We start from the raw sequence: 12,774 nt of genomic DNA, 5'->3' as shown, positions 1-12,774 counted from the left end.
TGACTTCACGTGATTTGAGACAGTTTTCTGACACAGGGTGGTACGCTACTTTCTGTGCGGGTTCTGAACTAAAGCAATATTCATCTCGTGACATGATGCCCACAGCAATTGGAAGACACACAGATATCGTGACCGCTCTCAGGATGAGTGCTGTTTAGGTGAAGTAAGTTAATATTATTCCGTAGTTTGTTTAGCTGTTACGTTTGTGACAGATATAAATTCTAGAATCCATGTTTTTTGTTGTTGTTTAAATTGTCTCGTTTGTATTTTGCCATTTGTACTGCCAGTCTCTTAATGTCCTTCTCATTTGTTCCGTCAGATTATTTCAGTGACCCTCAAGCTGTATAGTAGCGTTGTGGATGAGTAGGCCAAATCCACTGCGGAGGGCCTCCCTCAAGCTGCCTTTGGTGGAGGCCCTTCCATGGGCCGTGCGTGAGCCGCACGTTGTCGCTCTCCGTGGTACCCGAGCCAGCGCCATTAGTGTGACTTTGACCTTCCCCCCTCCGTGCCCCCCCCTACTCCCCCTACCCCCCCCTACCCCCCCCGCCTTCCCCTTTGCAGGAGTAATCCGCGAACCGGATCGGGGCAGGGAGGATTCCCACGCCCGTGTGTCCGTCCACCCGTGCGTGTGTCCGTCGGCGCGCCCCGCCACCACCACCGCGACCACCACCGCCGGCGGCGGCGGCAGCGCGATGTCATCCCGTGTGCAGCTCCGCCAGGAGCTCATGCGGGAGCAGCTGCAGGAGCAAGAGAGAAGGGAGCTGCAACAGAGGCGGCAGCAGCAGCACTACCAGCAGCACCAGCAGCTACAGCAACAGCAGCAGCTACAGCACCAGTACCACCAGCAGCAGCACTACCAGCAGCAGCAAGGCACGCAGTGCGGATCGCTCATGGGGCAGCGCCGGTCGGACTTGGTGCCGCTGGTGACCAGGCCGCCCCCCAGCCCGGCCATCTCCATGAGCCTGCCGGCACGGCCCCCCCTGCCCCCCGTCCCCATGGAGGTGCTGAAGGTGAGAGGGGGGGGAGCGGCTCACGCGACGCCCGTCGTCTTGTTTAGGGGTAGACTCGGGAATCTGCGAGGACGCCAACAGCGACCTTTTTGGACCGCTTCGCGAGCGATCGGCGACTTGCGAGGTCACCAATGTCCACCCGCCTCGCAAGTGGCGACGCGTGGAACCGCTCGGCCCACCGCGAACGAGTTAAACCGGCGCTCACGGTCGCTGAGAAACACTGGCTCGTAGTCAGCGCTCGCAGAGCCAGAGCTTAGAGGCGAGTAGGAGGGTTAATTGGCGAGCAGGTTTCTAATTCTCGGGCTGGAAGATAATCCGGTTTTCCGGTCCGGGTCCCACGACTGGGAACAGCGACGTTCACTCGTCCGCAAGTTTGTTTTTAATCCAAATTACGAGCAGTGGCTGGGTGGTGCAGAGGTCAGAGTAGCTGAGTTCGAGTCCGGGTTTCAGCCAACTGTAATAAAACCGGGACCTCATGTGTGTAGTTGATAGTCTTAGCCCGATTAGAAATGTATCGCACAGAGAACCATAGGCTCGCACAGATCCCCATAGATCTTTGTTGCTTTGACTCTACGCAAATTGGTTAAATTCTGGGAATTAAAGATATCGGTTTGACGGTCATGTGACGAGCATTATTCTCACACGGCAGAAAGTGCTGCTCTCTGCTGTGTATGGACCAGAGGTTAACTTGAAGAAGGGATCTCAGATGCTGCTCTGTGATATCTGCTTCGTGGGCCGTTCTCTAACACAAAGGGGTTTCCATCTCGTCGTGGTTGACGACCCAGAACCCCCCTCCTCCCCTGGCCTCTCGCGTTCTCACCTCGTGAAACAAAATTACCTCTTTAAACTTTACTCCTGGCTCTCGCTCGCAGGTCCAGACTCACCTGGAGAACCCGACGCGGTACCACATCCAGCAGTCCCAGCGGCAGCAGCTCAAGCAGTTCCTGTCGACGACGCTCGGGTACAAAGTGGCGAGCCAGTCGCTGGCTCGCTCCCCGCAGGCTCAACCGGGTGGGGGGCAGGCCACGGGGGGCTCCCTGCCTTTGCCGCAGCAGCAGCATCAGCAGCAGCAGCATCATCATCAGCAGCATCAGCAGCAGCTGCACACAAGCGTGGGAAGCAGCGCCCCCAACAGCCCCATGGCCATGTTGAACATCGGCTCGAGTTCCGAGCGCGAGCTCAGCGGGGCTCAGCAGCAGCAGCAGCCGACCTCGTGGAGTCTGCCAACCTGCCACACCGATATGGTAAATGCCTCGTCGTGCTGGCAGCACCACGCCGGGACGGTAAGCGCCACGCCGGCACGGTGAAGGCGATGCCATGCGGTGACCGCGGTGTGTCTCCGGCGTGTAGATGGACGACGTGATCGATGACATCATCAGCCTGGAGTCGAGTTACAACGACGAGCCCTACACGGGCATAGGCGCCCGCCTCGAAGTCACCAACACGGTCCGTGCCACACGTGTGTGCGTCACGTGTGCGTCTCACACGTTTGCATCACGTGTGTGTGTCACGTGTGTGCGTCGCGTGTGTATCATTGTGTCTCTGTCCTTGTCAGTCTCTCCGTCTTTACGTGTGTGTGTGTGTTCACCTCTGTGTCTCTCTATGTCTGTCCGTGTTCACCTGCCCGCGTCTCTCGCCCGTGCGTGCCAACAGCTGCCGCTGTCGAGCAGCCTCTACGACGGCTATGGGGGCCAGGCGCTCGCAGTGCCGGCCGTGGCGCTCACCAGCTCCTCGTGCCCGGCCACGCTGGACAACGTCAAGCAGGAGGTGACCGGTACGAGCGAGTGGGTGTGCGCACACACAGACAAAGATCCCCCCCGGTGACCTTCCACAGGCTGGTGGGGCAAGCGCCGTTAGCGCGCACCACCCGTGAAGGCCGGCATGGGGTCGGTGGCCAGTACCACGCCCGGTGGCCTCCGTCTCCGCAGCGGTGATGTTTACGCACCGCGCCAGATACTCGTTTGTGGCTGCGTGTGAGTGTGAGAGAGCGCGAGTGTGAGAGAGCGAGTGTGAGAGAGCGCGAGTGTGAGAGAGCGAGTGTGAGAGAGCGCGAGTGTGAGAGAGCGAGTGTGAGAGAGCGAGTGTGAGAGGGCGAGTGTGTGCGTCTCTCATTCCGGGCTTTTTCCGGCAGAAGTTGAAGCAAGAGCCATCGTAAAGGAGCGCCAGAAGAAGGACAACCACAACCTGAGTACGAGTCGCTCTGCAGGCACACAGGGGCAGGCCGCGCGTGGCGAGGGTGAAGTGTGGGTACTCACGGGGCGGAGACGCGTCCCGGCAGCAGCGTGTTCCGTTCGCAGCTCGTCGCAAAGGTTTGCGGTTCGAATGGGGCAGGCGGCCGTGGCTAACGTGGCGTTGCGTGATGGCGGTAATCGCGGCACGCGCCATCTCCTCGGAGTGGGACGTTAGAGCTCCCGTGGCGTCGTTCGAAGCGAGTCGGCCATCGTGTCAAAATGTGCCGAGACCGAAATATCACAACGCCAATGACTCAGGTGGAATCGCACGCAGCAGCCGCAGTAGCAGCAGCCGCAGCAGCAGCAGCAGCAGCAGCAGCCGCAGCAGCAGCAGCAGCAGCCGCAGCAGCAGCAGCAGCAGCAGCAGCAGCAGCAGCAGCCGCAGCAGCAGCAGCAGCAGCCGCAGCAGCAGCAGCAGCCGCAGCAGCAGCAGCAGCCGCAGCAGCAGCAGCAGCCGCAGCAGCCGCAGCAGCAGCAGCAGCCGCAGCAGCAGCAGCAGCAGCCGCAGCAGCAGCAGCAGCAGCCGCAGCAGCAGCAGCAGCAGCCGCAGCAGCAGCAGCAGCCGCAGCAGCCGCAGCAGCAGCAGCAGCAGCCGCAGCAGCAGCAGCAGCAGCAGCAGCCGCAGCAGCAGCAGCAGCCGCAGCAGCAGCAGCAGCCGCAGCAGCAGCAGCATCCGCAGCAGCAGCCGCCGTGTCCCCACGGTGAAGCTGCCGCAGGCCGCGTCTGTGAATCGCAGCGGCGCCCTCCTGCGTGACGCCCGCGCTGCGCTACTCCCAAGGCGAGCGTGTAAGGGTAGGCCCACCACCAGGATTCTGCCAAGCTTTAGCAACAGCGGGCATGGCTTCTGCTGAAGGTGTGTCATCTCCGTCGAGTAATATGCAGGTGATTTATTAGCATTGGGATATTTGGGCTGATACCGATTCCACTGTGTGAGTGTTAATAAGCTGTGAGAGGAAACAGGAGAACCGGAAGGGAACCCATGCAGAGGACGTACAAACTGCACGCAGAAAGGCCCCCGAGTTGGGACGCGAACCCAGGCCTTTCTTGCCGCAGGGCACAGGCGACGCCGCCGCCGCGGCGGCACACGCGCGATCCGCCGGGACCCCTCTAACCCCACGTCTGTCCCCGGCAGTTGAGCGACGACGGAGATTCAACATCAACGACCGCATCAAGGAGCTGGGGACGCTCATCCCCAAGTCGAGCGACCCGTGAGTCGCCAGCTCCCAGCGACTCACACAGAGCACGCAGCGACGCACAAACAACAACAACAACAAATAAACAACAACAAACAACAACAACAAACAACAACAACAGCAGCGGCTCGACACGCTAAGAGCCAACAACAGCACTGTGTCCGTGTCTGTGTGTGGCCTTGAAATTTTCAAAAGTAAATAATAGGCGACGTTTCGGGCAACATCCCTTCTGCATGGGCTATGAAGAACGCCTACTTCCAGAAACGTTGCCATATATTTTTCATTTCGTTTTAAGGTCGCAGTGTTATTGGCAAATGTGTTGAATGTTTTGTTACTTATGTTAGCGCCCCACAGACTCGCACATAGACCCATAGACTCGCACAGAGACCCATAGACTCGCACAGAGACCCATAGACTCGCACAGACACCCATAGACTCGCACAGAGACCCACAGACTCGCAGAGAGACCCACAGACTCGCACAGAGACCCACAGACTCGCACAGAGACCCACAGACTCGCACAGAGACCCACAGACTCGCACAGAGACCCACAGACTCGCACAGAGACCCATAGACTCGCACAGAGACCCACAGACTCGCACAGAGACCCACAGACTCGCAGAGAGACCCACAGACTCGCACAGAGACCCACAGACTCGCACAGAGACCCACAGACTCGCACAGAGACCCACAGACTCGCACAGAGACCCACAGACTCGCACAGAGACCCACAGACTCGCACAGAGACCCACAGACTCGCACAGAGACCCACAGACTCGCACAGAGACCCACAGACTCGCACAGAGACCCACAGACTCGCACAGAGACCCACAGACTCGCACAGAGACCCACAGACTCGCACAGAGACCCACAGACTCGCACAGAGACCCACAGACTCGCACAGAGACCCACAGACTCGCACAGAGACCCACAGACTCGCACAGAGACCCACAGACTCGCACAGAGACCCACAGACTCGCACAGAGACCCACAGACTCGCACAGAGACCCATAGACTCGCACAGAGACCCACAGACTCGCACAGAGACCGCAAGAGTTGGTGGATCACACGCCCGCTCGTGGAAATGCCCTTCCTACCCGTGGGTCTCGAAGTCGCCATCTCCTGGCTTATGGCCAGGGTACGATGGCAGTAGAGCAAGTGGGTTAATTTCCATCTGTACGGGGATTGAGAGTTACCCTCTTGCACTCATGAGTTTTCCCCGAAGTGCTCCGGTTTCCTGCCGTGTGTATGAACACTCAGTCATGGACTTGAACAAACATTCCTATAGGAGCACAGAGCTTGGGCAATTGTTGATGCTGGTTTGGGCTCCCTCACCGCTTGTTCATGTGCGCATTCATCTATGTGTCTGTTCATCCGTGTGTTTACGTGTCCGTTCGTCCGTGTATCTGCGCGTCGCCGTGTCCGCGCGTGCCGTGTCACCGCACTAAACCGAGACCGTTGTCGTTGTCTGGGATGGCGCAAATCCAAAGCGTGCGCGATGCGGCGCATTGCAGGGACACGCGCTGGAACAAGGGTACCATCCTCAAGGCGTCCGTAGACTACATCCGCCGCATGCAGAAGGAGCAGCAGAGAGCCAAGGAGATGGAGCTGAGGCAGCGGCGCCTGGAGCACACCAACCGCAGCCTGCTGCTCCGCCTGCAGGTGGGAGCGGCGTCGCCGCGCTCCCCCGGCCGCCCTTGTCGAATGATCGCGAGCCGCGAGGCTCCGCTACGAGCGACGGCCGCGCCAGGCTCGGTGCGAAATGCACGCGGTCGTCGACGCGCGCTTAGACCGGCGCGGCCACCAAGCCCTCTCTCCTCTTCCGTCCCCCGCAGGAGCTGGAGATGCAGGCTCAGGCTCACGGCGTGCCCATCGCTTACTCCGTGCCGCCCGACGTGCCGCCCATCAAGCGGGAGACGCCGGGCGGCGGCGGCGGCGACGACGGCACCGCCGCTCGCCGCGACGGCGACTTCTTCCGCTCGGCCCCCGCGTCGCGCGGCGGCGGCCGCGGCACGCCGGACCTCGCCGACGGCACGCCGAGCTTCGGCCCGGCGGCGGCCGGCTGCTGCGGCGGCGGCGGCGGCGGTGGAGACGCGAGGGGAGCGTCGGGCGTCTTCGCGGCGGACGAGCGTCTGCCGGGCGTCTACTCCCCCGAGCCGGACCCGATGTCGCGCCTGGAGGACATGCTCCTGGAGGACGACTTCTCCGACTCGCTGCTCTCGCCGTTCTCGCCGCGCTCGCTCAGCCGGCAGGGCAGCTTCAGCATGGACGACGGCTGACGCCGCCGCCGCTGGGCTCCGGCGATCGACCGTTCCGCCGAGGACGACTCCCGCCCGCCCCTCCCGATCGGTCGATCGCAGCGAAGATCCTCGGCGACCGTCGGACATGCGAGCGACGATGTCTTTGTTGTTGTTGCTGGAATCGCGGCGCTGCCGCCCCCGCTGGTGTAGCCGTGCGCAGTTCGCGTGGACTCGGCGCTCCACGTCCCCTCGCTTCTTCCCACTCGGGAAATCCCCCCCCCCCTCCCCGTTATTTTAGTGGTTTTGTAAGTATCGTCACCGCTGTATTTATATTTTTAAGAGGAACTTTCCAGTTGATAGAAAATAAGAAACGAACCAGCGTACGTGTTGTGGTTCTGGCTGTGGGGGACGCAGTGGAGAGTCCGGGAGAGAGGGGGAGACGCTGTGACCCTCAAACTCCCGCATGGCCACACGTGCCCCTTTGACCCCTTTAAACTGCAGTAAACCCCAAGAAATGCCTTAAACCCTTGAACTCCTAAACATGCCCTTAAACCCCAACACGCAGCCTTATGCAGCAACACGTGTACTGAAACTCAGGATATGCCTTTAAAATGTAATGTGTCAACAGAAATCTCGGCTGATGCTAATATGCCCTTTAATGTGCCTTTAAACCGAACCGTGTCCCTTTAAACTCGTCCGTGTGCCTTTTAAACCCAACCATGCCCCTTTAAATCGAACCGTGCCCCTTTAAACCCAACCGTGCCCCTTTAAACCCCCCCCCCCCCCCCCCCCCGTTAAAGCCGACCGTGTGCCTCTCAATGAGCCGACGCGTGAACGTCCCCCAATGTTCGTCTGCGCGTGCCCCCCTCAGTGGACACGGATGCTGAGACCGCTCTTTGTAAATTCCCCGAAGGTCGTTTTTGCCGGCCCAGTTTGCTGGGGACAGGCGACATCACGAACCGCGCGGCCGCAGAGATCCGAGGGAGGAACGCCGCCGTGGCCTGGCGGCGGCTCGCCGGCAGAGCCAGCGGCCCGCAACCAGAACGCGGCGAGCTCGCACCCTGGCTGGGGAAGGTTCGACTCGGCCCATCATCACCATCCCTTCGCTGCGTGGTCAATAAAACGAGTACCGTCAAGTACCACCATTGTGGGGACGTCAACAGTGGCTGCGCCGTAGATAGACTCGCCCCTGCCATAGCAATGTGGAGTTTCCACCGCTGGATCTGCAGGGCCGTAAACGGGAGACGAGCACCGACGCCTCGGTGCTCGTGCGAGCAGCAGGGGGTGGCTCCGACTCGCGACTCGCGCGCTCCGCCGGTGCGCATCCCGGGAGTCACGGGATTCCACCCCCTGATGTTCACGACACCGCGAAACTCCTCTTATCCGCAATCATGTGGAGAGTGGGGGGGAGCAGTTGGCAGATAATCAATTTTGCGGATTTGAGTCGTTATCTCCGTTGCCGTGGTACTCAGTACAATCGTGGCACGGATTCCGAGAGCGCCTGCACGCGGCCACGTCTCGAAATGCTGCACAGGACTGTGCGAAGTGGACATCCTTGGGAAATGTGTTTGGTCGTTTGATGTCGAGACAGGGAGGCAGGCAGCAATAGGCAGAGGAAGAAGGTCTGGAGCCAGGACTTGAACAGACGTAGGCAGTCGACAGCGCGGGTTGCTGGGAGAAGGCTGGAGGCAGCAGAGGAGACGGGGCGACCTCCCACTTAGCTTTGACAGAAAGCCTTAGTTCTGGAGCAGAGTAGAGGGGAGCAGAGTGAGATAAAAGGGGAGAGGCGGGAGTGTGCGTGTAGGGGAGTAGAGTGAGACGATAGGGGAGATGTAGGGAGGGCGAGTCCAATGAGGTTCTTAAAGATATTGATATTGACTTGGAATTTAATTGGCAGCCGATGGAGGGATGTGGGGAGATGCACGTGGGGAGGTGAGGCACGTGGGGAGGTGAGGCACGTGGGGAGGCAGTTTTTAGAGACAGTTGCAATAGTCGAGTCGGCGTGAGTGGAGGTCTCGGTGGCAGCTGGGGTGAGGATCTGATAGATGCGGGAGATTGAGCAGATGGAGATGTGAGGCCCTGCAGAGATGATACTCGTGGGACGAGAGAACGAGAGCTCAGGACCCACGCCGAGGGTCCCCTCCGCGTGAGCGCCGTGCCCACATCCCTCCAGCCTCGCAGCCTTCTGTGAGTGCATCACTTCAGCAGCATTGGTTTAAAACAGGCAAACTCTTGACCGGATTCGACATTCAGTATCTCAGCAGAGCTCGGCCTGCTTGAGCCAATGGTGGTGAACTGCCGGATGTTTATCGGCAAGGTCCACACTCTGTGTTCGATATGGGTCTTAGTTCGATGCTAAACACTGCGATATACAGCGCAGAATTGCCATTGGGGTCGCTGTGGAGAACGCACACGAGGACAATCAAATGAATGAATCAGCAGGCAGATCCGACTGTGGCCGCATGTCCTGAGTGAAGATGCGGATACCAGGGTGAGCTCGGCCGCGGGTAAACGCGAGTTTTCGCAGGCCACGGATAACGCGGCTCGCGGACCGCCGGGGTCACTGCCCGAGGTTGCGAGCCGCTCGCTGTGCACGTGACCCCAGGCGCCAGCTCCGCATCCCAACCGGGTGACGAGCGCTGTTCAATCGCTCACGGGGAAAGCCGGTGACTCTGTTGGAACGGGCGACGCGAACGTCGGCATCACGTCCTTATTCCCTGTGCGGCTGACGATGTGGACGCCGTGGTGGTAGTGGTGGTAGTGGTGGTTGTGGCGGTGGTGGCGATGGTGATGCAGCTGTTGGCTTTGCACAGGCGTTTCGCCACCGTCGGGCTGGAGTGGCCGTGTTGTTCTGTCCACACGAGGGAGAGAGTTTCTGCTATAATTATAATGATTTATGATTGTTATCATAAACGTCTCAAGACGGTGGCGCTGAGAGCTCAATTCGGCCGAGATGAGATGTCGCCGCGCGTGCCGGGCTCGTGTTCCCTGTCGGTGCAAGCGGCGAGGTTCGGGACTTTGCGCGAACGCCGCCGGCGTTGCGCCCGCGGCGTTCAGCGCAGGCGAGGAGGCGCCTTCTGACGCGGCTTGCGGTCGCCAAGAGCTTCGACACAATGTTTCTTGAACACCAGCTTGAATTTTTTTATGGTTAAAGTTATGTTTTTGTAGTAAATACTTGATCTCTTTGCCTGTGGTTGAATGCTCTATATATTTTTCTCCCTCGCTCTCCATTTTTAATAAGAGTATTTTGTAAAACGTCGTGATTTTATTTAAAACGTCGGCCGGGCGTTGTGTGTTGTTGTTGTTGTGTTGGTTGGGGTGTACCTCCAGGAGGAGGAGGAGTTTGCACAGGCAGACATCGCCCTGTTGCCCTGCGCATTGACGCCACCACAGGCGCCTCCAGTCCCACGTGACGGCCACGTGCAAGTTGGACTTGCTGATGACCGGAATGTTGGGAGGGGACATGCGATGAAGATCATGATGGTGATCATGATGATTAGGATAATCACTGGTGGTGGTAGTGGTGAGGACTATGATGACAATCTGTAATGATGATGATGGGGATTATTGTGGGTGGTCGTGGTGATGATGATGATGATGAAGCCACTGTTTGGCAGTTTCTCTTTGGGTCTCTGTGTGAGTCCCTGGTTTGTGTGAGTCTATGTCTCTGTATGAGTCTGTGTGTCTATGTGACTAATGTGACTATGGGTTCTCTCTGAGTATGTGGATCTCTGCGTGAGTGTGTGGGTTTCTGTGAGTCTGTGCGTCTCTTTGTGGGATCTGAAGCCAAAGCCGTCACACTCTAATTTCTCACTGAATCCACCTGCAGACATCACCACTCCAGCTTGGAAAACTCGGGAGCGGAATGTATTGAGTTTTATAACTGGAACCGGGATAGGTTTGGCACCGGTCCGGCAAGCAGTATCTGTGCTCGGGGTGGCAGGAATCGATTTTCACCCAGCTCTTGTATTGAACTTTATTGCAGTAAACTGCACGGTTTTGTTTATCGACCTCGTGCTGACCGAGACACGTGCCCAGGTTTGGTCTGTGCAAAACCCGGGCCGGGTGTCGTCGCCTCAACCTGGAGCCGTGACCAGTCCACACCGACCACCCTCACTCCACTCTCCTCCATGGCCATGGAAGAGATGAAAGCGGCGTTGCTGAGCCGTGCTACGGCAGCAACAACAGCAGTGACAGTGGCATCACCACTGCCGCCTGTGTTGAGTCGCGTGTTGGTAAATAAATACTTTGTGACTTTTCAAGACACCGGTTCAAGTCTGGATCGTGTTGCCATCCTCCTCCTGTCGTGTCCACACACACAAACACATGCACGCGTGATCGTCACTCACCTAATCACTCACCTACCCACTCATTCACTCAACCACTCGTTCATTCACCTACTCGTCCACCGACTCACTCATTCATCCACTCACGAACTCAACCACTCGTGAACCCACTCGCGCTCAATCAACAACCGTGAGCTGACGCAGTTCGACCGCGTGGTGGCGACAGAGCCTCGCAGGTGACGAGCTGCTGCAACGCACAACCCACACGTGACTCACAACAACAACAACACTCATAACGATGACGACGACGATGCCCTTGTTGATATTGTTACTTACATTCGCATCCCATCTCAAACATCCGAAGGGCATCCCTAGTGGCAGCTGTCCCCTGTGCCAGCTCTGGACCAACACGCCGGCGCGCTATGGGACCCCTGTCTCGAACGACGTCGCGGAACCTCACGTTCACCGCGCGTCGCTTGAGTCACGCGGCATTGACCAGGGTGGCCTGCCGGAGTAGAACTGCGAACCTCTGTAACAAGCGGCGAATGTGATCCCGCCGGGCCAAGCAGCGACTAAATCGACGTCGAAGCCGTAACTCCAGCTGCTGGATTAAAAGACAAACGTCGCCAGTGTCTCTCTCTCTCTCTGTGTAGCGCGGCGTGGGGGTGCGCGCGGCATCCGACCGCTCCACCCACCCCCACCAGGGTCCGCCCCTCCCTCTGGGAGGCTGAACCAGAGAGTCGGAGAACGGACAGCAGTCCCCTCAATCCCTCCCCCTGTCACCCCGCACACAAACACGCGTGCACGTCACTCACCTACCCACTCCCCTATCCACTCATTCACTCAACCACTCTTCCATTCACCTACTCGTCCACCGACTCACTAACTCCTTCATCCACTCCCCCCCCCCTGTCACCCCTCCCCCCTGTTACCCCGCACCCTCCCCACTTCTCGCCATTAAAGGGGGGGGGGGGCAGAGGGGTCGGAGGTTGGTGAAGGTTCAATGGGACACACACAGACACAGATCTGTTGGGGCAAGTGCTGTTAGCGAGCACCTATGAAGGCCGGAATAGTACGCGAGGGGGTGGGTGGGCTAGCACTACGCTCGCCCGCCTTTGTCTCCCCAGTGGCGATGTTTACTACACACCGCTGTCGACCGAGGGAAGGGCCCGGGACCCCTTCAAACAATCGTCACTGGTGTTGACCGTGAGCAGGAATCGAACTCGGGAAGCCGGATTTGTAGCACGGCGCACTAACCACTACACTACCGCTTCTCACCCAACACGCACGCGCACGCACACGCACGCACGCACACGCACGCACACGCACGCGCACACGCACGCACACGCACGCACGCGCACGGACGCGCACGGACACGCACGCACACGCACGCACACGCACGCACACGCACGGACACGCACGCGCGGATACGCGCGCGCGCTCGCTCCGTGTTCATAGTCAGAGTGAATCTCCCACTCGGGGCGCATCGCGTCGGCCGTGAGACGCAATGAAGAGTGGGAGGGCGAAATCATCTCTGGACCTTTCAAAATGATGGGACGCGCGCCGATTCGGGGCGCACAGACGGCGAGTGAGCACCGCGCATTACGCAGCGAGAGAGAGAGAGAGGGGACCGCACACAAACCTGAAAAGACAATTTCATGCGTGACTCACCCTAAATTGCGATGCTAATGGAAATATTTTTTCGTGCCGCACAAATCCGACGTCGATGCGCTCGCGATTCCATAAGACGCGGCTCCTCCTCGCTCGTTCTCCTTAAAAATAATCATCATCATCATCATAGCGTCGACTCGTAA

General features: G+C 59.0%; 1 protein-coding gene across 2 annotated transcripts; it reads left to right on the top strand.

Annotated features, from left to right (window-relative positions):
- The first annotated feature begins 611 nt into the window (after nt 1-611).
- Nucleotides 612-10,938, top strand: LOC144721403 (microphthalmia-associated transcription factor-like). 2 transcript variants are annotated; one of them, XM_078599000.1, is made up of 8 exons: nt 612-1,010; nt 1,883-2,254; nt 2,361-2,456; nt 2,664-2,784; nt 3,142-3,198; nt 4,374-4,449; nt 5,949-6,096; nt 6,270-10,938. In XM_078599000.1, exons 1-8 carry the CDS (start codon nt 693-695, stop codon nt 6,711-6,713), a joined length of 1,632 nt encoding a protein of 543 aa, XP_078455126.1. In that variant the 5' UTR covers nt 612-692; the 3' UTR covers nt 6,714-10,938. The 2 variants fall into 2 exon arrangements, with proteins under 2 accessions (XP_078455126.1, XP_078455125.1); XM_078598999.1 differs by having other exon boundaries at nt 5,925-6,096.
- Nucleotides 10,939-12,774: the final 1,836 nt, after the last annotated feature.

Source organism: Lampetra planeri, chromosome 11, assembly GCF_965212315.1.
Source record: "Lampetra planeri chromosome 11, kcLamPlan1.2.h2, whole genome shotgun sequence".
NCBI lineage: Eukaryota > Metazoa > Chordata > Hyperoartia > Petromyzontiformes > Petromyzontidae > Lampetra > Lampetra planeri.
The sequence above is the reverse complement of the archived record's forward strand: the minus strand, read 5'-3'. Positions and strand labels throughout refer to the sequence as shown.